This window comes from Cryptosporidium sp. chipmunk genotype I (genome assembly GCF_004936735.1).
Source record: "Cryptosporidium sp. chipmunk genotype I strain 37763 chromosome Unknown contig_10, whole genome shotgun sequence".
Classification (NCBI taxonomy): domain Eukaryota; phylum Apicomplexa; class Conoidasida; order Eucoccidiorida; family Cryptosporidiidae; genus Cryptosporidium; species Cryptosporidium sp. chipmunk genotype I.
In genome coordinates, this window is record NW_027125596.1 from 679979 (window position 1) to 706725 (window position 26747).

The following is a 26747-nucleotide window of genomic DNA, read 5'->3' on the forward strand; positions in this document are numbered from 1 at the left end:
ATATCTTTTTTAGTATATTTAATTTATACATTAACATGTTCTGCCAGTACCAATAATACCGGTATAAAGACAATACGCATGCAAAAAAAATCAAAGTGGTTAAGATGGAAAAAAGAGGAAATGAAGAAATAGATAAATTAAGATACAATAATAATTCTAGGAAGGAAAGTTCTTCTTAAAGCATTATTAATTCATCATTTATGCATTTACATTCGGAAAGCTTATTTTCACAGTTGGTGCAAATAGGTAGGCGAGGAGAATCCTCATCAAGAATATAATTATCAAATAGTTTAGGAATATTGGATTTAGTGTGAAAGCTGAGATCAATTATCACTTTTGAGAGCATTTTTTTGGTTATATTACTAGAAAAATGTTTTTCTCCCAAACTATATGGGGTTGTGAATATTGAATAAGGTACTTTCGCATTGAAATAGTATAGATTTGTAGATCTTTCAAATGAATGAAATTCGGTATTTTCAATAAGAACGATAAAATCCTTGTAGTCAAGCTCCCCAGAATTTATAAATGCTCTCTTTAGCTTATTATTGACCCTCTCACACATTCTTAAGTCTGAGTCATGAGATCCCATAGAATGTACTCTAACAAACACCCTTGATCCCATAGATGTGAGTAAAAGCACTTTAAATTCAAAGCAATTTCCAAAGCCTCTTTTTCTCTCCTCGATTGGATATACCTGGAGGATAATTCCCAGAATGCATATTGGCCACCCTCCTTTGCACTTAATGATATTCTCTGGATCATTCTCAAACGTTAAAACTGGCCTTCTTAGAAATTCAAGTACTCTAGTAAGAACAACATCATCACTAACCCTTTTCTTTGCGCTTAAAGAAGTTTTTGGAGATGGAACCAATTTGGAGAACGAACAACCCAGACTTCTTATTGTATTGTTTTTAATAACCTTCATCCAAGAAAGTCTAATCACAGTCCCTGGTTTAATGCTTGCAACTTCGTCAATATCTATGCCTGAAGGAAGAGTTAATATAGAGCAGTTATTAATTAAATCCAAAACCTCTATTTTTTGTTCATTACTTTTTTTAAGATTCATAAACTTCCAGTAATCTAACACAAGCAGTTTTGATTCTAAAGATATTCTCCTTCTTTTAATATTTTCAACAGGAGAATCTTCTGAATCAGACTTTGGCTGCTGTAAACTCTTTTCATAAATTTCATAGATCTCATTGTTAATTGAAATATCCATTTCATTTTGGTCTCTTGTAATAATAATTCGTCTACTATCGTCTTGTAAAGTTTCTATCATCTCTTTATAGCAAATTGGAAATATGTGAATTACCATAACCTGAACCAAAAAAGACAATCCTCCTCCTCTATCGATAATACTAGGCTTTTTATCATTATCATTTGATTCTCTTGAAACTATTGAGATTTCTGAGCTATTTAAAAGTTTTGAAATCTTAAAAAGAAGTGGTTTTAAATGGAATCCAAGTTTAAATCCAGATAATACTCTTATTGGTCTAATCAAATTGATTCCGTAAACCATTAATGGGAAATCCTGAGTTGAAGCTTCTATTTCCAATGGATGTCCATGCTCCATATTGGAATTTAACCAGTTTCCACCACATACAAAAATATTTCTAGGCATATTTTGAATCATAGATTTGATTAAAGTAATGTTTATGAATATCTTTACTATATACCAACCATCTGTGCATAACATTATTCTGTTTATATTGGAATCATTAAATTCATCTATTACAACTTTGTCAGTATAGCTTAATATTCTTAAATTTAAAGGTGCAGATACAGTAAAATCTCCCTCACATATTTTAATTAGAGACGATCTTTTTGCATCAAAAAACTCAATGATTGCTCTTTTGCAAATTCGTCTGAGAATTTTTTGTACTGAAGGATATTTAATTTGTGCTAAGCTTGAAAAAAGTAACTCTTTAGTTTTGTCAATGGAATTGAATCCATTGAATTCTCTGGTAAATGCTTTGAGGGCAATTTTAATTTTTCTGGACCACTTTAAACATTCGTCATGTAGAATTAACAAATACTGAACTTCGAGCCATCTTTGTCTGTATGGGAACATATTACTTGGAAGGATTGGGAACTGAATAAAGAAATTCTCAATCTCGTCACAAATCATCCTGAAGTCTATTTCAATATACTTCAATTTAGAGTCATCTTCTTTAGTATTTTTTAAGAGAAAGGTGTACTTCTTTAAAGTCTCTAACGAATGATCGATCAAAATTAATGTTGGAGAAATCACCTTTCTTGACTTTAAACATGCAAATGAGTAATGAACACTATCATAATTTTTAAAAAACTCAGGTATTTCTAATTCTTCCCTCGTTAACTTTCTATTCTTTTTATTCAAAGTATTTTCATAATTATTTCTATTCAATAGATTGGGATATATGTTGTTCTTTGTCTTTTCGAAAAGATTACACCCTGCTCGTAATTTCAAATCTTCCCTTAATGATTCCTTGATTGTTTCTTCATTTGAGGTTATTCTAGTATTTTCTATTTTATTTTCAAAACAGCCTACCAGTTTCTTTGCTCTATCTAGGCCTTCTTTATCTATAGATACTTTTTTTCCGCTCCCAGTGGAAAACGAGATGGGCTTCTCGCCACTCATTGGTGATCCTCCTACTATTTGTTTTGCTCTGTTCAAGCTCTCTTCAGTGATGGATACCTTTTTTCCATTCCCAGTAGAAAATGAGATGGGCATGTTACCACTTATTGGTGATCCTCCCAACGGAGATCCTCCGACTATTTGTTTTGCTCTGCTCAAGCTCTCTTCATTGATAGATACCCTTTTTCCACTTCCAGTAGAAAATGAGATGGGCATGTTACCACTTATTGGTGATCCTCCCAACGGAGATCCTCCGACTATTTGTTTTGCTCTGCTCAAGCTCTCTTCATTGATAGATACCCTTTTTCCACTTCCAGTAGAAAATGAGATGGGCATGTTACCACTTATTGGTGATCCTCGCAAAGGAGATCCTCCGACTATTTGTCTTGCTCTGTTCAAGCTCTCTTCAGTGATGGATACCTTTTTTCCGCTCCCAGTGGAAAACGAGATGGGGTTCTCGCCACTCATTGGTGATCCTCCTACTATTTGTTTTGCTCTGTTCAAGCTCTCTTCATTGATAAATACGTTCTTTCCACCCCCAGCGGAAAACGAAATGGATATATTATTTCCAGTTGCGAATCCTCCAAATAGGTTACTTCTTAATTTTTCAGCTGTATTAGTGTCTTCCGAATGAATCAAGGTATTCTCACAGATTCCTGAATATGATGAAAGACCAGTAACGCTTTTTGACTTAAACAAGTTCTCTTGTTCTTGTTGGGAATATTCAAACAACTCTGTTTTTCTATTAATTTTGTTTTCTATTGAAATATTATTTTCTATACGAAAATGATTAGAAAATGGTAAATTTTTATCTTCAAAATAGTTTTCTATATCTAAATAACTTTTTGAGTCCTTACAATTTCTTATTTCTTCATTATATTCATTATTTGAAACTATCCCGTCAATTTTAGATGAAATTGAATTTCGAATATTAAACTTATTGAAATATTGTTTTTCCATTTCTCCATTAATAGTTATATCAACCTTACTTTCCATAAAATCATTAAATTTATTACTATTGGAAAGAAATTGGTACTCATCTTCATTTAGGATTTCTAATTTATTATCAGACTTATGTGTCTTTCTAATATTTCTTTGAAGGAAGCTAGTGCTATTGTTTAAAACGCTATCAAGTTTAGCAGAAGTTCCCATATTTAAATTCGCTTTACTATTACTTTTTAAAGTCGAATCCGCAACGAAACTCATTAGATTTTGTAAAAACTCTTTGTTAGTTTGTTGGATCTTGTTTAAAATATTGTTAGAATTCTTATTCTTAGGACTGTTTTTAAACAATTCAGATGAAAGACGAGCTTCTGTTACTGTATGAATTTCTTTATTTCCAATAGATTTCAACTCATTTGGACATGGTTTTGAAATATTGTTGGAAAATAAATTATCTTTTGGAATACCCTGTTCACAGTCCTCTAAAATTTTTGAACAATTCAATACATCTAACTCGAAAAATTTCTTTATTTCATCATCTTCATTAAAAAGAATTTCCTGGTTGATGCCACCTGTATTCAAAGCAATACTTTCTTCAAACAATTCATCCAATAGGCATTGTCCAAGCTCATCCTCATCCTTAGACATCACATAAATCCGCTTACAAAATATACAACTTTGTCCTAAATTAATATATGGGATAATATATTTTTATAATTTGATTGCATGTAAAACATGTGTTACAAAAATTCAATGTCCCTCTCAAAATTTAACTAAATCACAATTGATATTTAAAAAAACAATATTCCCGGTAAACTGAAAAAGTGAATATAAATTAAAATCATTAAAGCAAAATCAAACTATTAAAGAAATCTCAATTGACTTGCCAATTGAAATAAAATTGCAATGAGATAAACTTACTTTTTAAAATTATTATATTCAAAATATAAAAGTGGACTGAACGGGAATCGAACCCGTGATCTTTTCGATGCGAACGAAACGTAGTACCACTATACTATCAGCCCTGATCACCGGAAGCGGTACTTGAAAGGAGTAATGGAATCAAGAAATGTGAAAAATGTGAAACAGAAAAAGAGAACAAGAGAGAAAAATATTAAAAAAACAACACTAAAATATCTAATATTTAATGATTATAAAGCTAAAATATCAAATTAGAATAGAAAAATTGTATTCTCATAATAAATGCAAAAATACCGATAAAGATACCGACAATACAACCCCAAATACATTGTGGAATAGTGTGGTCTTCAACGTACCATCTAGCCCATGGTACGGGGGCAGTAATTAATATAATAGAAAGTTTGAATAAGAAACCGGAAAAAAAACCAAGAGCATTAATGTTTTCCAGTAAGAGCCACATTAATATAGAATATGAAGTTACACAGTGGCTCGAAGGCATTCCATACGATGCACAAGCAGAATTTGGTGGTCTGGGACTCTTGAAAATGTTTTTAAGAAAAAATTCACTTGAAGCTGAGGATGCAAGCATCATTATTAAAGCATATGCGGGTACAAAGCTATCGCCAATAAGAAGCCATACAAACAATACAAGACCAATAATATAAGGAATGAAACTATAAAAAATCGCAAGGGCATTTTTTCTTGTTAATACTGGGTGAATTGAAACAGAAAATAGCCCAAAAGGGTGAGTATATTGTCCAGATGAAACCTGAGAAGAAGTAAAAGAATTCCTTCCTATATTAGAAGAATAATCAGGATACACAATACCACATTCTAGATCATTCCATAATTCAGTTGAAGAACGCCAATACTTATCCAACATCTTTCCAGTGCCTGATGAAACAAATAAGTCATCATCTTTAATCCTCGAAGTTTGAAGGGAACTAGATAAGCCACTTCCATTATTAGGGCTATTTACGCCATTAATAACACTGTTTGAACAGCTGTTACTCACACTGCTTCCATTAATACTATTATTGCTGTTAATTAATATACTTTCTGGATATATCGATTTGCTTTGACGTATATTTCTTAATCCAGTAAATTTAGGATTATCAGTTAATGACTGCAAACCTGACGAAGCATTGCTTCCAAGCATGTTAATAGCAATTCATATATCCTCAGCACCGCCTACACTTGGTAAAAATACTAGTATTATATTACTTTACCAGAATACCAGCTATTTAAAATTATTGAGCTTACCAACTTTACTTTGAAAAGTTTTCAAATAGTCACGCTTCAATTGTTATTCATTAAACAAGATTATTCCCCAATCCAATCAAAAGTTGATGCTTTTATTGTAATATCTCCAGAGATTAACCAACACTTTAAACAGTTTCTGCGAATGCCTTATTTACATAATTTTAATAAATCTACCAAAATTTTATTATTGTTAACCCGCCTTTTGGCGGGCATTGTTTAGTTTGACTTGTTAAAATAGAACTGGGAGTATTAGTACACGTTTTTATTTTTGTGAAATGTCTAAAAAATACAATCGAGGGGAATATAAAAAGTAAGTCCTAAAATGCTATTTGATTAATTTTTATTTCTTTGTATATGACTTCTCAGCTCTTCGAGAGTTGTAATGAGGCTTTCTCCAAGACTTGAAAGACTTGTTTTAGAGTCTGAACTAACTAACTTGATGATTGGATCATATTTTATCCAATATTCTCTTAGTAAAAAAAACTCATTTTTTGAAAATGAAAGCAATAGTTGTTGCAATACAGAATGTTGGAAAACTTTCATAGCCAAAACAATAATTGCAAGATTAGGAAGAATTTCAATAGATATAGAATTCTGCCTTTTCTTTGCAAGGCTAATGATTTGATCGTGTGTTTTGCACTCCCTAACTTCTGAATAGTTAGAAAAAAACTGAGCCAATAAGAAATGAAAAGAGGTCGGCCAAATTAATTGTCTTGAGGGGAAGAATATTGGAATTGATGAGTCAAAGAAAAATTCTACAAATTTTGGCCGTTTTATATTGATAAAATAAAGACTCGGAAACAATTCCATTTGACAATATTGGCAAATCTTCCAGTTGTCTATCTCTGTGTTTGTATACTCACACTTTGAATACTCCATCCTGCCATTATTTCTATAGTGACAAAATGAATTACTACAAACTCCTGATTTGTTCAAAATTGTCTCACAATTTATTGAGAACATATTCCATTGGCTCCTCAAAAATTCTTCTATTTCTTTTTCTTCATCTTCACTTATGTTTTTTACTGAATTTGTCTTTATTATATTATTAGAGTTCCTGATAATTTTTCTCCTTTCTATAAAAGGTTTTGAATGGACTAGTGAATCGATGTTCACTTTGGGACTTCTGGATACAAAATCTCTTGATGCCTCTACATTATGGAAGGCTAAATTTATTTGGTTTTCATCCAAATTATTATGGATCTTAGTTCCCTCCTCTAGTTTTATGTTTCTGTTTGTTATTTTCAAGGGTTCTAAAGAAACATGCGGAAATTGGACTTGTGTTTGAGTCTGAACTAAACTATTCTCCTTGTTAATACTGGAAACTGAAGGATAACATAAGACATAATTCTGTGGAACGTTGTTTGTATAAAACTGAGGAGCAAATGGTAAATTATTAACTAGTAAAGGAACTTGAACTGGGGAATATATATTTTGCTCTTTTAAATCTTGCTTTACTGAATCCTCATTCTTTTTTTTTTGCTTTTCTCTAGTCTTTGTATTTTTTTTCCTATGTTTACAATATCTTTTTGAGATTTCCTTGTAACTACTCTCTTTGTTAATTATTGGTTTTGGTGTCTCATTATTTCTTTTCAGCCCTGATGAAAGAATCCCACTTTTTTTGCTTCTAACTAATTGGATTCTATTATAAGTCTCTCTCGATTTGTCTTTGACTCTAAAATAATTTAGTTGTTTCGCATGATTGGAATGATCCTGTTGATAAGGTAATTTGTTTGTTTCTACCTCAATTTGTATTTCATCAGGATTTTTTATATTTCCTAATTCCGTTTTTTGTTCCAAGTTTTGAACAGTTAAACTTCTCATTTGAAGCTCTAATTCCTTTTCCCTTATTTGAATTTCCCTCTCTCTTAATTGTAATTCTTTTTCTTTTATGCTTGTTTCTATTTCTGTGTAATCTTTAGAAAAAATAGTTTGAGCAACTTCTCCAGTAACAATGCTTTTTTTTATGCTTGGATTTTGATTATTTTCTATGCTTATCTTATTTCCAATTAAATTCATATTTGATAAACATGATAAAATCTCATCTCTAATTTCTTTGGTTGTTTTATTTTCCATTTTAGAAGAAACTTTATTTAGTTCTAGTAATTGCTCAAATTCACTTTCTGTCCCAACTTTAGGTTCTTTTCTAGATAACTTAAAGTTTATTTTACCCAGTTTTTTAAATACATTCGGGAAAATATTTGAAATAAGTTGAGAATCTTTTGTGTCCAGAAATGTCCCATCAGGAAAACAAGAATAAATTGGTATTGAGACATTCCATTTATCATTATTTTTTGGCAATGGACAAAATGCAGTGCCAAGAATAGTATTTATCTTTTTTAGGTCAGAATTTGAATTATTTATTTCATTTAAATTCACTCCTTCGATTGTCAAGTAAAAGTAATTACAATGATCCTCTATCTGATTTATTAACATGGAGAAATGGATTTTCTCTGACTCTTTTTCAACTTGGTCAGCCGAATTGTTACTACCCCAACTAAGTTTAGAATTTCGAAACGAAAAAGTCTTCTTTGAAATTTGTGTGCTTTTGCTTGATCCAAATCCACTTTTAATATTTAGTGTGACTCTGGGAAAAATAGATCTCAATTCAATGTCATCACTGATTATGATTTCTTTTGTATCTATATTAATATAATCCACTTCAAATGAATAAAAAGCTTTTTCATTTATTGAAAATGACTTTTCATTTGAAAATACTTTCTCCAAATTTTCCCAGCCTTCAAATTCTCTAATTTCCTCAATAATTCTATTATTTTGTTCCTTATTTTTTTTATTTAATTTTAAATAATTGTTTTGTTCATTAATAAAGTAAGGATCCAATGGGATTTCATTCACTTCTGGTAGTTTTTGGACACTTAAAATCGCTTTTTTTAGTGAGTCAACTGTTTTCATTACATAATTCCCTGGATCATTCTTTTTCTCTTTTAATTTTTTTTCAGTCTCATTCTTTGTGTTAACACCTTTTCTAGGTGTGGAACTAGGTGATAAATTTGACAATGCTGATGAATCAATGTATGAAGTAGAACTAAATGATGAACACGATGAAGAAATACAAGATGAACAAGATGAAGAGGATGAAGATGACAAATATAGTGATGATGAATAAGGATTGCTACACGTGATTGTAACCGGTGAGAATATAGAGGATGGGAGTGATGAAAAATTTGAGTACTCTATTGAAGAAGATGAACTTGAGCTGTAAGAGAGTGATGATAAGGATGATGATGAATTATTTAGAAAAGTACAAATTGATTCTGTCTCATGATTTTTGGAGTCACTGTAGTTATCTGGAATCACGAAAGATATTCTAGAAGAACAAACTGATGTTGGTTTATTTTCTGACGAATTTTTTCTGAGAGAGGTCTCTTCTAGTCCCTTACTTAGTTTTTCCTTACTATTAGACTTTTTCTTGGAGTTACGTTCATTTTTAACTTTCTTCGAATGATTATAGGAATTATCAACCTTAGCTTCAGGGAACCACTTTTTTAAAGTTTTGGCATGAGTGGACTTGTCTAATTTATCATTGATCACTTCAAGGTGGTCTTTTTTGTTCTTTTCGGAATTGTTTCCTTTTGATGACGAATCAGAACGCCACCAAATTGGAATTTCCTCTCTACACTTTCTTAAATTCATACATCAGAAGATATTATATAAACAATCTTCTTTTTTGTTTAGATTTTTTCACTTTTTCCACTAACAAATCTCATTTGTTGATTTCACACTTTTGCGTTACGTCTAAACTATACATTAAATTCAGTTAATTAAAAAATAGTGAGATATACTAAATATTGCAAACTGAAAAAATTTAATAACTTAACTTCAAATTGTTCTCTGGGTTTATTTTCTATTTTTTTAGTTTTTTTTCCTTTCACATATTTACATGTAAATAATCACTAAATGATCACTTAACATGTTGGCGCCAACACATTCGATACCAGATAATAAATAATAAAGGCAATAATTTAGTGAATTGTAAAAGAGAATAGTAAAAAGGATGATTTTGTGTTAAAATGTTTAAATTTCAGCTAGCTCACCTTTCAGATTAAAAAAAATTTTTTATTAATTTTGGTATTAAATGATATTAATTATATCCAAATTATGTGTATGGGAGAATTAAGCATTCTGTTAAACATAAATTAAACTCTTAAACTAAAGAAAAATCTCTATAATCCTATGCTTAAAGAATCAACGTTTGGGATTCATTTCAATTCTTGACTTGAATATTTTTTGAAATACTAAATATAATGCATGAAAAATACCGCCATTAATACCTGTGTCTCTTGATCAAGTGAAAAATAGCCAAATAGTGGGAAAGTAATAAAAAAAAGTTATTGGATCCAAGTTGGAATTAAGATAACTAAAACTTGAGAGATTTTATAATGGTGCATTTATCTAGGGTTGCACAGCTATTTCCCATAGTTTTATTATTTATTTGTAACTTTTTCCCTTTTACTGAATGCGAGAGAATATATGAGCTCACAAAGTTCAAAAAAGAGAGTCCAAATGGTCTGATTAATTTCAATTTCACAGGATATCAACACTTCGTTTTGATGGATGGGAGAGATTATGACTTGGTTATCCTTTATACAGGAACAAAAAAGTCGTGTCCATCGTGTGAAACCTCTAGTAATAATTTTGAGGTTGTAGCAAAAAACTATTATAAACAATTAGAACCAAATCAAAACATATTTTTCGGATATTTATATGTGGACAAAGTAGAAAATGTGATTGGAATTCACAAGCTCAGGTTCCTTCCAGCGATTATTTATATTGAATCTTCTAAGCAATTTATAACTTCTTCTCTTTCGTTTAGTAGAGAAAGCCAGTGGAGAATTCCGGAACAAAAGGATATTTCCAGTGTTGCTATGATCAGATTTCTTAATTCTAGGACTGGAAACAACTTTGAGATTATATTAAGTTTTGAAGAAAAAGTTAAAAAAATCTCCATACTCGTATTTTTATTAATTGTATCTATTTTATGTATATACAATATTATTATGCTTGCTAGAAATAAACCCTTCATAATAATGATACTTGCAGTAATTGTATGCTCGGTCTCAATGTCCGGAATAGTTTACAGTATTCAACATGGGAAGTATCAATCAAGAGACTTTTTTGCTCAAAACCCGAGAGTGCAGAATCTACATGAAGGTATGCTAATGTCAATACTTATGACATTATCTTCGTTATTTCTATTTCTGACTCCTTTTGTCATTCACGAGAAAATCTCAATTTTCAAGCGAAAGATTCCAGGCTGGTCAGCTTTCATATTGCTAATTTCCTTCATTTCTTCGGTGCTTTGCATTTATTTCGGTTACAAAATGAAGGTCTCGTGGTACGCACCTACCTTCTACCCTCCACCTGGATACCTCAAAGGGCCCCTACTAGTAGATAGAGGAAATTCCTTCTAATAGATATAGCTCCACCTATAAGTGTCTGCACTAACCTCGAACAAATCGTTAAACTCAAAAATAGAATAAAATAAAGTTAAGCAGTAACTATGCTAGCATATTGGGCCCCAAGAGAGCCACCATAAAAAACTATTTGTGGCGTCTAGTAACGCCTGTCAAAAAACATAAGGCCTGATGATCACCCTGTTAAAAAGCAACCTCCAGTCCAAATTCCCTAACGGTTGAAATAATTAAAGCGAACGCCTTAGCCTCTCCTGTTGCGATGGCAAACTCTATGAGCAATTTAACCACCAAAACCGTACAAAGTCTTGCCTTGTCTCTTGAGAGCATGAACTACATCCATAGCTGTAACAGTCTTACGCCTGGCATACTCAGTGTAGGTGACAGCATCCTTAATAACGGTTTCCAAGAATGCCTTCAATACACCTCTGACTTCTTCGTAGATCAAGGCGGAGATACGTTTAACACCACCTCTACGTGCGAGACGACGGATGGCTGGCTTTGTGATACCTTGGATATTATCACGGAGAACCTTACGATGACGCTTGGCACCTCCCTTTCCTAAACCCTTACCTCCTTTACCACGACCAGACATGTTTCTTTTCCTGTGTTAATATTAAATTTAAGTTTTTGAATGGAGTTCGAAGTAGACTGCGCTCAACTGAAACTTGCCTAGGCTTTTGCCTGCTTATCCTAAGGGAGATTTCCGGCACCCTTCCACACTTCCATGTGGACTAAGGTTCAAATATGGACGTCACTCCCGTGTCTATAGAAAAGAGCTATTGTGGACAAAGCCACTTTTGGATTTTACTAAATGAGGGGTTGCCGCTTAACGGCGGGAAGTATGGGTGTTGAATTAATAATAAAGATACAAGTGTGGGACAAATATGTAGAATATTTATTAAAGTTAAGAATTGATATTACGTTCATTCCTTTTTTTTCGGCAAGTCTTCGCCAAGTTATCTGTTAAAACACCAAACTTGTGACGAACTTGTCAACCATTCACTTTAATATTTCTCAATTTAGGATTGCGATTCACTATGCTTATTTACGTGTTTGTTAGGGAAGTATTATTTTGAGTTATTTAATTTCCTCGTAATTTTTATTATTTTTTTTAAATTGTACTAAATGTTTTTTTTTCAAAAAAAGAATAAATGCTTAGCATTTTAACCTCTAGTAGGTGCCCGCCGTAAAAGCAAACAATAATTGGAGATGCAAACTAGAATGGATAAATGGCAGAACATTTGGCTAGGATCTTAGGTACTGAGGAGGACCGTGTTAACTGTCCGTTTTATTGGAAAATTGGAGCCTGTCGTCATGGAGATCAGTGTAGTAGGAACCATTATAAGCCTGCCAGTAGTCCAACGGTGATTATGAGGCATATTTACGAGAATAGTCCAGTTGCACTAGCAATTGCTGAAGGCCAAGAGGTTAATGATAAGCTCGCAGATGAAGAATCCGACAAGGTTGAGGTTTTTTATGGAGAGATTTTCAAAGAACTATCCAAGTATGGAGAGATTTCAGAACTATTGATTTGCGATAACATTGGTGATCATATGATTGGGAACGTATACATTCGTTTTTCCACAGAAGAATATGCAAAAACTGCATTGTTAAATCTGAGAGGAAAGATGTACGCTGGCAAACCTATTAATATTGAGCTTTCACCAGTTAGCGATTTTAAGGAGGCCCGATGCAGACAATATATAGATGGTTGCTGCAATAGAGGAGGATATTGCAACTTTATGCATATAAAACACGTGCCAAGATGTGTGAAAGACAAGATATTTGACCAAATGTATTCCGAGCACCCAGAATATCTCCATAGAAAAACAAACTCGTGCGGGAAGTCCAGTTCTAGGGATGACAGAAAAAGCTCAGAATCATCAAGACCTCGCAAGTTCCAGAGGCAATCATCAGAAGAAAGGAGACTGATGATAGAATCATGGAATAAACGTAGGGAAAACAATTCTTAGTATTAATTATATTCAACTATATTTATAATCGATTCCTATTTTTCTTTTTGCTTATTGATTACATAGATTACATATTTGGGCAAAAAGACAATTGCCGTGCACATACATTTTACACAAAGAACATATTCGATTTCCATTTCTGTTCAAAGCGGTATTACAAACTCCACATATTAAATCCCTTTCATTCTCTTTGCATTCATAGCAAATTCTTGTTCCGTATTTTGATTCTAAGTAGTCAAAACCTTCCGGAAGGGATTCGGGAGAGATATCTCCATTTTCTATTGGGAAATTGATTAATTTGTGACACTTGGAACATACTTTGCAATCGTCACATAACCAGAAGTTCCTCGGGACTTTTTGAAGCTTTGGATATAAACATGATATATGGAAGCAACGGCTGCAAATATCACAGAAAACCTGGATACTTGGTCTATCACTTCTCTTACATACTACACAAGAGATGCATTCAGAGCAAGTCCATGGGAAGCTATTTTTAATATGCTCAGACATTTTTGGAGAACAGCACCAAGTGTGGAAACATTTGTTACAGACATTACATTTAAGAATATTCTCATAGTTTTCTTTATCAGAACACTCTTCAGCACAACACTGAGTGCATGAAGATTTATTCAACTCATTCAGAGGTGTTTGCCTATCAAAATCTTCAAGTTGTGCAGTTTTTTCAGTATCTTCTGAACATTCCGAATTCTTTGAAACCACAATATCTGAAATTTTCTCAGAATTTAACTCCCGAATTCTCTTCCTTTCTCTTTCATATTGTATGTTGAACTCTTCCCTTTCCCTGGCTACTATTCTTTCTATATGTTTGTATTTCTGAGTACTTGATCTCAATCCAATTCTTGCCTCATTGCTATCAGCAAGAAGTTTCAATAGTTCATGTATCTGGGATGAAGGCAAGATCTTTTCAAACATAGATTTGAACTCTTGATCTCCTGTGTAGTAAAACTTCTTATTTCCCTTTGTACATGTACAATAAGTTAATTTTGTAAAACTACATCTAATATGATATTTATTTAGGAATATTTCCAAGTTGTCCTGCATTTTCAGAAGTAATAATTACCTAGAATATAAGATGAGAACTAAAATAATATATCCACATTTAAAAATTATATTTATTTAAAAATTACTTTCCTGCATTACCTCGATTTAACGCCTGGGAAATAAAAGGTGGGGCCTTGGCGCCAAGTTATTACTCCTATTCATAGACTTCAGGAAAAAAACAAGCAAAGAAAGTGCCCGTAAAAATTTAGTTTCGGATGATAGATGCATTTTTTGTATTTAAAAAAACTGGGCTAGTTCTCTGGTCATATAGAAGCGATGATGCAGAACCAGAGGAAATATTGGAAAAAGTTCTACAAGGCTTAATAGAACATATTTTCTTGGAAGAAAGGCTAACACAAAAATACTATGATCACGGAGCCTATAGAGTAAACTGGAGCACAATTAACGAGCATCAGATTGTTCTGGCTATTGTGTACCAAAATGCATACTCAACCGTTTCTTCAGGTACATATTTCGAGACACTTCTTTCTATGACTAAGAAGAAAATAGTTAAGATAGTTTCGGAAAATCCGGATTCCACCGAGGACGATACCTACTTTGAAGACTTTAGGAGCCAGTTTATTGAGATGATAGACTTTTGTGATTCAAAGTTGATGAAAAAAGGAGGAAGTAAGGTTGACCTTGCTTCCCTTGACAGCTCAGACGAAAAAAGTTTTAATTCTAGGAATTATCAAGACAAAAATAAGGATTCGGAAGATAAAAGTTCTCAGATTTCTAAATTTAAGAAGACGAGTAGGCAGTGGGGCAGTCAAAAGGTTACAAAGAAGAATATGGAACTGCTTGACTACTCAAAAAGGAGTGGTAATTCGGAAGAAAGCCAATCCAAACTCAGCTTCTACGAAAGAAATGAAGACGAGGCTAGCGAAGATGAGTCTGAAGAAATTAACCAAGAAAAGAAAGTTGTATCATACTGGAGTAATTTCCTTTCAAGTCAATTTGGAATTTTAAATGGCAATACTACTTTAACAACAGAAATGATTGAAAAGCCACTTCAAAAACTTAAGAGTCAACTAGTTGAGAAAAATGTTGCATCTGAAATAGCCCAAGACATTATTGACTCAGTTTCAAATGCACTTGTTGGGGTGAAGACTCAAGGTAGCTTCTCCAAGTTAGACACAATTCTGCTGAACAGTTTAAGAGATGCAATTACCAAAATTCTCTCACCTAAGAAGCCTACAGATGTCCTCTCTGATGCTTTAAAGGCAAAAAAACACGGCCAAGTCTACTCTATTGCCTTCCTCGGAGTAAATGGTGTGGGGAAATCCACCAACTTGGCTAAAGTTTGTTATTTACTTAAGAACAAAGGAAATTTAAACGTATTGATTGTTGCCTGCGATACATTTAGGGCAGGAGCCATAGAACAGCTAAAAACCCATGCAAACTGCTTGGGTGTCCAACTTTACGAGAAGGGATATGGTAAAGATGCGGCTATGGTCGCCAAAGATGCGATTTCCTATGCTAAAGATAACGGATTTGACGTTGTTCTAATTGATACTGCAGGAAGAATGCAGGATAATGTTCCTTTGATGAAATCACTAGCTAAATTAGTGCAAGTTAATAATCCCAACCTCGTTTTGTTTGTTGGGGAGGCTCTTGTTGGGAACGATGCTGTACATCAACTTCAAGTATTCAACAAATACCTTGTTGAATTTGGGGACAGACCTATAGATGGAATTATCCTCACCAAATTCGACACTGTGGATGATAAAGTTGGAGCTGCTCTATCAATGGTTTATTCAACTGGTCAACCAGTTATTTTCGTTGGAACTGGACAAAAATACTTCAACCTTAAGATCTTATCGGTTCCTTCAGTTGTGAATGCTCTTCTTAAATAATAGTTCCCACATACTCATAAAGTTAGTTTTTATTTATAGACCTAATTACCGCATTATTCTTTAATTTATCACGTCTTTTTCTATTCGAAAATTGTGCAATATAAGATCATATTTTGGATTTATCCTGAAATTTTAAAAACTTTAACCTTTCTTTTTGTTAATTCTTCACTGCCTCAGGTTTGCATGTTTATTCTACTAAAAGTTAGATGGCGCCACATGAGCTTTGCATTCGTTTGTGTGTTTTAAGCGATATATGTTAATGAAAAGTATTAAACCTTAAAATAAATTGAAGGATGTAAAAGATTGTAGATATATGCGTCCATTCTGAAGCATAGAGAAGCAATTGAGTTTTGATATTAAAATGGAATCAAATGGAATAAATTCAAATCACAGAAAATGGGCCAAAAAAAGATGGATGCCCTGGATTACGATGGTTTTCACGTCGTTTTTCACAGTAAGTGGAGGATCCTATGGCTCTGAAGTAGTTCTGCCAGTAATCGGACTGCGGAACTTTACCTTAATTCAGATATGTATTTGTATTTTTTACGCAATCCCTTTGATTTTGATCTATGAAATGCTAAACAAATCATTTCCGCCAAATTCAGGTCCGAAGAGCTGGTGTGAAAGTATTTTTAATCCGTTTTCCGCCACATTTCTGGATATACTTTATATTTTTATGGAAATAGGTATGCTTTCTTCATACGTAGGTGTAGCATCTGCATATATCCACTCTTTTTCAAGGTCTCTAAAATATGGTGCCCTTTCCACTGGCAGTCAGTTATCTATTTCAGTGATAGTTTTCCTGTTAATAATTGCAGTCTCACTACTTCTTACATACTTTGATGATTATATTATATGGGTGTTTACTGTTGTGGTTGCGCCTTTAGTAATTATGGTAATTTTAACTTTTTGGTCAATCCCAATTAATTCATGGGGAACAATTCCAGACTTACCTAAAAAAAACCAGTTAGATTGGATTACTGGACTTCAGTACGTGATGTGGCTAAATTGTGGCTATGAGAGGTCTTTCTCTCCTAATTCAAAGGCTTCCAAGAGTCAATTAACAAGTGATAGGGACTTTAAGCTTTGCTTAATTGCAAATGCTGTACTTGTTTCTATTCTATACATTCTCCCCCTTTGGTGTGGATGTTGTATTCTGAATCATTTTAACAGGGATGGTCGATCATTTCAGCTTGGTAATTTTTTCACATTTTCAGGATTCTTGGTAGGAGGAAATATTCTATCAAGCATGATTACAATTTCTGCTTGCTTTTCATCTATTGGGTGCATTACTTCAGATGTGGGACTAGTTTCGCAGTTTCTTATCGCACAATGGTGTAGAATCAAAAACATTAAAAATGATTCTTCATCATTTTTCCAAGAAACCCTCGTTTCTCTGGGAATCGTCATGTTTTGTTCTTTTTTAACAGTGTTAATTAGCCAGGAACATTTTGCTGCAGGCGCATCAACTCTTTATGGATTCATTACTTTAATCACTGTTATTGCATATCTCAAATTTCTCTGGACGATTGACTCAAAAGAGTCTTTCCCAGACTCAGAATTCCTTCTTATTAATAATGAAAATATTACTAAGCCCTCACATATTCTATTGTTGAATTCATTATACTACAGTAAACTACCTCTCAGAGCTAAACAAATTATACATTCAACACTTGCCATCCCAGCTATATTTTTCACTCTAATCATATTTTTTACAACCTCTTCTATTCTATACTTGACTATTATTATACTAGCACTTTTTACCACTCCTATATTTGTTCCAAAATACAACAAAGACCATAATATCAAAAACTCTAAAATCGAAACATCGAGAAAGTTTCAAGCAGCTTTAAACTTATTATAGGCAGAGAATATTTAATTATAGATATTTGATTTGCCACCTTTTTGTTATATTTTTTTTTATTCATGCATTGTGAATTACTGGTATTCCCGCCAAATATTTGAGATAATATAGTAATTTTTGACATGCCAAAAATAATACTGAATGTTGGTTTGCCATATTAAAAGGAACAGATAATGGAAACAGTTAGTAAAAAGAGAAGAAGAGAATTAGGGATTGATTGGTCATCGGTTGGCATTTCGAGGTTCTTGCTTCGGATTTCGTATATAGGAACTAACTATTTTGTAAGTTGAAAAATTAATCACCGAATGGTGATTCTAGTCTAGGCCGACCATTTTCTTTAAAAATTGAGATCATGGAGGTTTTTATTAATTATGTCTTAACCTATTTTTTTTTTTAGGGAATAGCATTCCAAAAAGACGATCAGGTACCTACAATAGAAGGAGAGATCTACAAGGCTCTGCTTCAGCTAAGACTCATTAAAGATATTGACTCATGTGATTTGGTTCGATGTGGAAGGACAGATAGAGGAGTTCACTCTGCTGGAAATTATATTTCAGTTAATTTGAGAACTAGAGCAAAGAACTTGGGACCCTATAATTATATGGAAATGCTGAATGGCGTGCTACCATGGGACATTAGAGTTCTTGGTTACTGCGAGGTTAGGCCTGACTTTAGTGCTCGCTTTGATTGTGAATATAGGTTGTATAAATATTTCTTTCCTTTAAACCATGAAAGGACAAAGATATCTAAGTTTCCAAAGATTTCACCTGAGCAAGTCCCACTAATGGACATAGCTGCAAAGCAGTTTTTAGGAACTCATGATTATAGAAGGTTCTGTAAGATGGACCTAAAGAACCGAAAAAACCAAACTTATATCCGAACTATTTATGAATTTGATATTAACTTTGTGGATGAAAACAAGACATTTGCTGTTGCTTTAATCAAGGGGTCTGCTTTTCTATGGCATCAAGTCAGGCTAATGATGGGCATTCTTTTTGAAATTGGACAACAGAAATTTAACCCAGAAGTCATTACTCAAATGTTAACGGATTTAGAACAGAAGAATTCTTCAGAAATTTCGTTCCAAATGGCCACTGAACTTGGGTTGGTATTGTGGGACTGTGTCTTTAAAGAATATAATATTCAATGCAATGCAACTTCAATGAAAACATTTCTAGATGAATCAAAGTCTTTAAAACTCAAGGCTTCACTATATAGTTTTATTGGATCGTAGCTTTAAGTGGTTTTTTTAATTAATTTTTAAAAAATTTTCTGAATTTTTTTTTTTACTTTTGTGGGTATCTTCTATATGGGTAACGTGTGCATGCAAAAAAAATAAAATAAAATGCAAAATTCAAACTAGAATCGAATATAAAATATTAACAAAAAACAATTTATTAAGCTTTTAAGGAGGTGGAGGAGTAATTCCGAGTAAGCGAAAATCTTTAAACCAGGCTCGTAATTTTAGTAGATAGATTGTGTGCATGTGTACGAATTTATCATATTTTGTCACACGAAAATAAATATACTAAAAAGAAAGGATTTGGAATGAAAGAAATCAAAAATAGAGATTTGAATGTGAAGCTTAAGAGAGAATAAGCTTTAGGTACCCATAAAACAAAACTTTCGTCTTTATGTGGTGTTTAATATGTTTATGAAAAAGTTGATTTTATTTTTCTTTATTTTAATATTTTTAATATTTCAGTCCCAGGAAAGTAAAAATGATTTAAGTTCATTAACATCAAATTTAGTCTCAAAATATATGACAAAGGAAGAGTTCTTGGATGAATGCAGGAACAAATTGCCAAAATTTAGATCTAATCTAACTGAAATCCAAGTATATTTTTTGTGTTTAAAGGCATTAAAGTCTTCATTAGATACAATATACAATAGCTCAGTGGGGAAACTTTTAAATTCGGATTCAGTTCCCAAAAATGTTGTTCAACACAAGACTGAGAATGAGAATATCGAGGGATATCGTAAACTACTCGATGATGTTTCAAATATTTTCTCTAGTGATGTTTATTTTGACGAAGATCTATTGGAAGCGGACAATGGGTTGTTTTCAAGTTTAATTCAAGCAATAATGGAGGTTGATAAGCAGGAATTAAGAAGGAAGGAACTCATGGAAAAGAAAGTGAGAGAAATTCAGAATACTGAAGAAAGACTTAAAGAAGAATACAGAAGGAAGTTAAAAAAGAAATATCCTGAGGCATACCATCCTTTAGCTCTAGAAATCCTTTCAACAATTTCGGAAGAAGATATTGAAACTTGGATGCATCTTCCTTTAAAGCTAAAGCTACCCGTAATTAACTATTACTTCTTACTAGTTTCCACAAAGAGTCCATCTTCTGAGAAAAGAGATAGACATAAAATATTTACAGAAGCAATTGTATCCACAGTAATTAGCAAAAATGAAATAAAAATTCCTAAATATATGACTTTACAAGATATAAGGTACGAGATCTGTAAGCTTGGAGTGCTTTATAAATCAGGATGTAAAATCGTTCCTTTATCTACTTTACTTTCTTTGCCTAGACATTCTTTTGACATTTGGAAGTCTTTTGGTTTAACTCTCCAATTTGAGTTTTTGATTGCCATGACTTATAGTATAGATCGCGAAACGAATTTCGACGATTGTGATGAAGAAATATTCAAGATTACAAAAGAGAAAAAGTTGAGAAAAGATGAAGAGACTAAAATTCGGGTTTATCTTTCGCACTTTTTTCCAGAGGAAGATTCTCTTCCAATGAAACATTTTAAAAGTGCCTTGAGGTATCTTCTAGATGTAGCAGTGAATGATGAGCCATCCAAATTAGGCGATCAAAGCCAATTACATTCCATGGTTAGTTCAGATTTTAACCAAGTGAAAAGTGATGATAATTCTTCAATTCAGGAAAATAAATCTGAAAGTTTAAAGGAGTTGATCAAAGAAACTAAAATTGAAAATGAATTTAAGGATAGAATTGAGAATCAAGAGAGAGAGGACTTTTCAGGCTTTTTAAATGAAGTAACAGACACTTTGACTACAAAGGGTGACAAAATAGATACTAGTAAAGATGAGCATAGCTTAATTGAAGAATTTCTGACACCAAAGAATGACACAGATAATATCCTAGAGGTGGCAAAATTGGAAGAATTAAAGAAAATGAAAGATGGCTATATGCCCGAGGATGCTGTAAGCAATAAGAATGAAGAGGAATTTAATTTAATATCTCTATTGAATTCTCAAGCCAAAAGAAGAGATGCGGAAATTGTCATAAAAACAGCAAAAAGCAATGGTTTGAAGAAGGTTGATGTAGAAGGACTTAATAGCCTCCCTCCTAGCGACTACAATCCATATTCAAATATTGGTATTGGACCTGCTTTGATGAATGGGGGAGGAGAGGATAAATCTTTTCATGGGGAGGAAGAAAATGCTGAATTGCGAGATGAATCTAATAACGATCCAGAAGAACACGAAGGTGCTGAAAATATAGATGAAAACTTAGGAAATGGAGATAGTGATGAAAATGTCTACGTTGAAGGATCGGGAAACGACGTAAAGGAAGATGACTCAAATACTAGAAGAGATGAATCGGGTGGAGATTACGGAAATGTAGAGGGCCTGGGTATGGGTCGAGAGGACGAAGATAAAAATGATGATAAAGATTACTCTAACAGTAATGACCAGGATGGAAATAATGAAGAAGATATTCTGGATGGTGGAAACATAAAAGATAATAATGAAGATTTGGATTCAGGAGAGGATGCAGAAGGTGAAGGAATTAACGATGGAGAACGGGCGGATTCTTATCCCGATTCTGGAGATAGTGCAGAAGGTGGAGGAGAGAAGGATAAAGGGGAAGATTTTGACCCTGATTCGGGAGATGGTGCAGAAAATGGAGGAGAAAAGGATGGGGAAGAAGAAGAGGATTCCGATTCGGGAGATGGCGTAGAAGGTGAAAAGGATGGGGGAGAAGAAGGGGATTCTGGTTTAGGAGATATTGCAGAAGGTAAAGACGAGGATGAAGTAGAATTGGATTCAGGAAATGGTGCAGAAGGCGGAGACAAGGATGGGGGAGAAGAAGAGGATTCCGATTCGGGAGATGGCGTAGAAGGCGAAAAGGATGGGGAAGAAGAAGAGGATTCCGATTCGGGAGATGGCGTAGAAGGCGAAAAGGATGGGGAAGAAGAAGAGGATTCCGATTCGGGAGATGGCGTAGAAGGTGAAAAGGATGGGGAAGAAGAAGGGGATTCCGATTCAGGAGATATTGTAGAAGGTAAAGACAAAGATGGAGAAGAGGAAAGTTCTGGAGCTGGTGGAGATGATATTGGTAATGGAGATAAAGGACCAGATTATGATTTAAGAGATGCTGCAGAGGGTGGAGGTGAATTGGATTCAGGGGGCTTTGCAGAGAGTGGAGGAGACAAAGATGAAGGGGAAGAGGGGGATTCTGATTCAGGAGATGGCGTGGAAGGTGAAAAGGATGGGGGAGAAGAAGGGGATTCCGATTCGGGAGATAGCGTAGGTGAAAAGGATGGGAGAGAAGAAGGGGTTTCTGATTCAGGAGATATTGCAGAAGGTAAAGAAGAGGATGAAAGAGAAGAAAGAGAGCAAGATTTCGGAGCTGGAGAGGATGATATTGGTGATAGTAAAAGAAGCATAGATTCTGGAGGAAGTGGTGGTTTTGGAATGCAGGGTGGTGGTGACAGTGGTGGTAGTGACAAAGACCCAGATTTTGATTTAGGAGGAGATGATGGAGGTTTTGGAATAGCGGGTGGGAACAATAATGAGAGAGGTTCTGGTTCAGGAGAAGGTTTTGGAATGGTGGGTGGGGATGACATTGATGATAGTGAGGGAAACCTGGATTCTAAAGGAAGTGGTGGTTTTGGAATGCGAGGTGAGGGTTATGTTGGTAATAATGACAGAGACCCAGATTCTGATTCCGTAAGAGGTGGACAAAGCTTTGGAATAAGAGACGGGGATGATAGCGGTGATAGCGAAAGATACCCCAATTCTGATTCCGTAGGAGTCCGTGTAAATGGTGACTTTGGACGGGAAAATAAAAATCACGACGCTTTAAGGGATTCCACAGAAGATACAGGGTTGGGAGATTTAGAAAAAAGTGAATTTGGCCAGGGTCCTTCGTTTGGAGGTGGAAGTAAAAGTGAGCATGGCGATAGTTATTCTTTTATAGTGGGAAACAATAATATCGAGAGAGGATTTGGAAAAGATGGATCTAATTTTGAAATGGAAACAGGAGACAATTTAAATTCAGGAGGCTCCAATTCGTTCGGAAACTCTAGCTTCAAAAGTTTGGGAGATTTAGATAATGATGATTCTGAAATAAATTTAGAAAAAGGTACTAACTCACTTTTAGAGGGCAGAATTGGAAGTGATGTTGATGATTTAGATTCAAATCTTAAAGGTATAGACACACCTATTGATGGTTTTGGTAATTCTGGAATAGGATCAAGAGAAGATTTAGGAGGGAACGATATTTTAACTGATAACCATGGATTTAACGATTATACTGATATCAAAATAGCGGAGGGAGCGTCTCTGGGAGATGGATTTGGCTTGGGAATTAATGAGGGTGATAAAACAGGAGTACCTGCAATAGGTGATGAGCTAGATTTTGGTAGTGGGAAAGTAACAGGGGATTTAGACAGAAATCTCGAAGAGTTAAATGACAGTCTAGGAGGTTTCAATATAGGTAGCACAGGGGTTGATGAATTATTTGAAGGAGGAAATAATAAAGCAAACAATCTTGGTTTGGATGAAAACGAAATTCTTGGAGACGAAAATTTTGAAAATGAAGGCAAATTTGATCAAAACGATACAAGTAATAGAATTGATAGCTTATTAAATGAATTCGAAAAAGGAAATGATTTAAGCGATGGAAATAACTACAATGAATTAAAAAGTATTCAAGGAGCGGAAGCAGAGAATACTGGGATAATAGATACAGAGAATTTCCTTAATTCATTGATAAAACCCACTGAAACTGGCTTGGATGACATTGAAGCTAATTCTTTTATGAATGGTGATAATGGTGGTTTAAATTTTGGCTTAGAATTGGGTAATGATGCTGAAGACCTTAGCTTTGATATTAGTAAGAGTCCGAGTCTTTTTGAAATAGATAGTAATGTGAATGGAGAGATGAATAAGACAGGAATGGATCTAGATCTTGATAAAGCTATTGGTAATTTAAATATTTCCGATGATTATATTGTTTCTAACCCAAATGATAACTTTGACGTTCAAAATAAAAATCTGGAGAAAGAATTGGAGGAATTAGCAAAATTGGGTGATCCGGATACTGAAACCAGAGAGATTGATGTTAATTTTTCTGATAATTCAGTTGTTCCAGCAAAAGGGGATTTAAATGATCAAGTCGAAGTATTAGAAGAGTTGAGTGATGATGGATCAAATGAAGAAGATGAATTCGAGCTTTTAGAAAGGTTATTGAATGAAAAAAAAGTTAATAGGGATTTTGGGTTTGCTAGTACAGTGGACTCTGAGGAGTTCACAGATGAAGAGGAAGAATCAAATGAGTTAAATTTACCTGATGAGCGATTTAGTGTTGGAGATGAACATAAATTACAAAGTTTATTACCAACACATAGTCAGGTTCTGAGTGAAACAGACAAATCATCTGTTTTGCCAGATGACCAATTAAGTCTTTTAATAAATAGTATTCCTGGAATAAAAGACAATTCAAAAATTGAAATAAATGAAGCTTTGATCAGAGATTTAAATGCTCTAAACTCAATTTATGAAGATATAAATGACATAATTTATGATTTGAATCAAAATGGCTCTTCTACTTTAGAAACACCAGAAATTGATCAAATAGATACAGTAGAAGCAAATTCTAATCAAGCTGTTGATAATAATATAAATAATATTTATTTTGAATTGATTGGAAATGACAAAGAGCCAACAAATATAAGCATTACGGATGGAAGTTTAGATGATTTATTTAGCAGAAACGCTGGGGAAATTAAAGAAGATGATACTGATTACATTGGTGACTTAGATATTTTAACAAGAGAAAATAAGATTTCAGATCAAGGCTTTGAAGATGATTTGGGATTGGAAGAATTATTCAAAGATGAAATAGATAATAACTTTCAACAAAGTGAATTAATACCTTTTCTAGATGAATTGGAAAGAGGAAATGCTCTTTTTGAAGATAAAAAAGCTTCAAGTGATACTAGAAATGATAAATTAGCTGATTATGATTTGCTTAGCCTATATACTGAAATCGAAAACGAAAATAATAAAAAACTTTTTATGGAAGGAGACCCAAAAGAGTCAATAAGCATGCTATTTGGAAATGGAGATCAATACAACTCAGCTGCAAGCAATGAGGAAAACCTAGACATATTCGATATTCGCCCGGATGCCAGCATTAAAATTGGAGAAGTCGAAAATGTTCTTAGTGATATGATAAATGATGGTGGAATAAGTGCTGATTCATCCATAGATCAATTGGGTTTTGATTTAGATATGATTGCCGAAATCAATCAAAAAAAGGATTTTGAAGATGATTATATAGACATATCCATTTTGTTTGAAGAACCAAAAAATAATTTGGAAAAGAAAAACATTGAAGATGAAAACATATCAAACGGTGTGCATTCTAGCCTGGAAGATGATTATTTATACCTTAATGAGTTATTTAGAACTGAAGAAAAGAAAGATCAAGGTTTTGAAGTAGATAATGACATTTTATTAGATCAAAATATCAGTGATAAAATAACTGGAGTAAGTGATGAGGAAATAAACTTAGGTGAAATTGACTGGTTCAATGAAAGAAGTCTTGAAAGTGACAAAAAAGTGGACGAAACGACTTCAATTATTGAGGATTTGCATAAATTATTTGAAATGAATGGAGTTGGAATGATTGGTTTTAGTGAGGGAGATATAAGACCTCAAGATGAATTAATTTTTAAAGAAGCCGACGTAAGTAAAGATTTAAATAGCTCGGGCGATGTTGATGATTTGAGACTTGACGAATTCTTCGATACAGAGGTAAATTTAGACCAATATAATACAAATAGTAAGACTTTTTACGATACTGATATACCTGAGATTACTTCTCTTAATAAGGGGAATGACCATAGGAAAAGAAAACGGATGAACAAAAAAAATAAGAGGAATAAAAAAGGAAATGGGGGCGCTAATACAGAAGAATATGAAATTTCATCCGAGGAGCTTGATTTTCTCTTTAACCAATCCGAACGATATTTGGATCAAAGTCTTAATAAGCAAAAGACCGACTCCCTCCCTGAAGATGGTGAATTTGTTGACTTTGATAGGTTCATGAATATGGGAAATGTCCAAGTAAAAAAATCAAATATAGTCAAAGCTAATAAATTAGATCCTGATGATATAGATTCTAAGAGAAACTTCGAGCTAACATCGAGTATTGGAGGGATAAAGGAGGAAGAAAATACTCAACTAGATTCTAGGAAAAAGATGCTCAGAGGAGCATCCTTTGAAGAAAATAAAGACTTCAAGCCAAAAAACAGATCATTGGGAACAATAATAGAAAAACAAAAAGGAGGGTCTGAGAAGGAATGGATTATGTCGTTTGCCCCGAAACTCAGACCAGGAAGAATGCAACGCCGTAGAGATCTTTTTAGCGATGAGGAAATTGAAGAAGCTATAAAAGAAGCTAGGTTAGCATAAAAATAATCAAGTAATAGTCGTATTACTCTTGAATTAGATTTAATCATTTATATCCTTGTTTTTAGTCTAATAATTTTTTAACATACCCGTTCTATTGTTGCATATTATGTTAATTTGACACTTTGGCGGGC

At 33.5% G+C, this 26747-nt stretch overlaps 11 protein-coding genes across 11 annotated transcripts; 6 read left to right on the forward strand and 5 right to left on the reverse strand.

Moving 5' to 3' along the window:
* Window positions 1-175: 175 nt before the first annotated feature.
* Window positions 176-4207, reverse strand: ELE39_000286 (BRCA2 family; the record flags this gene model as incomplete). The annotated part of the gene is made up of 1 exon (XM_067343310.1): window positions 176-4207. One exon carries the CDS (start codon window positions 4205-4207, stop codon window positions 176-178), a length of 4032 nt encoding a protein of 1343 aa, XP_067201244.1.
* Window positions 4208-4718: 511 nt separating this feature from the next.
* ELE39_000287 (5 transmembrane domain protein) lies at window positions 4719-5639 on the reverse strand (the record flags this gene model as incomplete). The annotated part of the gene is made up of 1 exon (XM_067343311.1): window positions 4719-5639. The coding sequence occupies one exon, from the start codon at window positions 5637-5639 to the stop codon at window positions 4719-4721; it is 921 nt and encodes a 306-aa protein (XP_067201245.1).
* A 437-nt stretch (window positions 5640-6076) lies between these two features.
* On the reverse strand, window positions 6077-9397 carry ELE39_000290 (uncharacterized protein; the record flags this gene model as incomplete). The annotated part of the gene is made up of 1 exon (XM_067343314.1): window positions 6077-9397. One exon carries the CDS (start codon window positions 9395-9397, stop codon window positions 6077-6079), a length of 3321 nt encoding a protein of 1106 aa, XP_067201248.1.
* A 746-nt stretch (window positions 9398-10143) lies between these two features.
* Window positions 10144-11175, forward strand: ELE39_000291 (signal peptide and transmembrane domains; the record flags this gene model as incomplete). Its single annotated transcript, XM_067343315.1, has 1 exon — window positions 10144-11175. The coding sequence occupies one exon, from the start codon at window positions 10144-10146 to the stop codon at window positions 11173-11175; it is 1032 nt and encodes a 343-aa protein (XP_067201249.1).
* Window positions 11176-11458: 283 nt separating this feature from the next.
* Window positions 11459-11770, reverse strand: ELE39_000292 (histone H4; the record flags this gene model as incomplete). Its single annotated transcript, XM_067343316.1, has 1 exon — window positions 11459-11770. The coding sequence occupies one exon, from the start codon at window positions 11768-11770 to the stop codon at window positions 11459-11461; it is 312 nt and encodes a 103-aa protein (XP_067201250.1).
* Window positions 11771-12407: 637 nt separating this feature from the next.
* ELE39_000293 (U2 snRNP auxiliary factor small subunit) lies at window positions 12408-13151 on the forward strand (the record flags this gene model as incomplete). Its single annotated transcript, XM_067343317.1, has 1 exon — window positions 12408-13151. One exon carries the CDS (start codon window positions 12408-12410, stop codon window positions 13149-13151), a length of 744 nt encoding a protein of 247 aa, XP_067201251.1.
* A 51-nt stretch (window positions 13152-13202) lies between these two features.
* Window positions 13203-14213, reverse strand: ELE39_000294 (protein with 2x PHD domains; the record flags this gene model as incomplete). The annotated part of the gene is made up of 1 exon (XM_067343318.1): window positions 13203-14213. The coding sequence occupies one exon, from the start codon at window positions 14211-14213 to the stop codon at window positions 13203-13205; it is 1011 nt and encodes a 336-aa protein (XP_067201252.1).
* Window positions 14214-14428: 215 nt separating this feature from the next.
* Window positions 14429-16069, forward strand: ELE39_000295 (signal recognition particle receptor alpha subunit; the record flags this gene model as incomplete). Its single annotated transcript, XM_067343319.1, has 1 exon — window positions 14429-16069. The coding sequence occupies one exon, from the start codon at window positions 14429-14431 to the stop codon at window positions 16067-16069; it is 1641 nt and encodes a 546-aa protein (XP_067201253.1).
* Window positions 16070-16430: 361 nt separating this feature from the next.
* On the forward strand, window positions 16431-17933 carry ELE39_000296 (integral membrane amino acid permease; the record flags this gene model as incomplete). Its single annotated transcript, XM_067343320.1, has 1 exon — window positions 16431-17933. The coding sequence occupies one exon, from the start codon at window positions 16431-16433 to the stop codon at window positions 17931-17933; it is 1503 nt and encodes a 500-aa protein (XP_067201254.1).
* A 173-nt stretch (window positions 17934-18106) lies between these two features.
* Window positions 18107-19167, forward strand: ELE39_000297 (Deg1p-like type II pseudouridylate synthase; the record flags this gene model as incomplete). Its single annotated transcript, XM_067343321.1, has 2 exons — window positions 18107-18214; window positions 18331-19167. The coding sequence occupies 2 exons, from the start codon at window positions 18107-18109 to the stop codon at window positions 19165-19167; spliced, it is 945 nt and encodes a 314-aa protein (XP_067201255.1).
* Window positions 19168-19581: 414 nt separating this feature from the next.
* ELE39_000298 (large with signal peptide and acidic plus glycine repeats) lies at window positions 19582-26616 on the forward strand (the record flags this gene model as incomplete). The annotated part of the gene is made up of 1 exon (XM_067343322.1): window positions 19582-26616. One exon carries the CDS (start codon window positions 19582-19584, stop codon window positions 26614-26616), a length of 7035 nt encoding a protein of 2344 aa, XP_067201256.1.
* Between the last annotated feature and the right edge of the window lie 131 nt (window positions 26617-26747).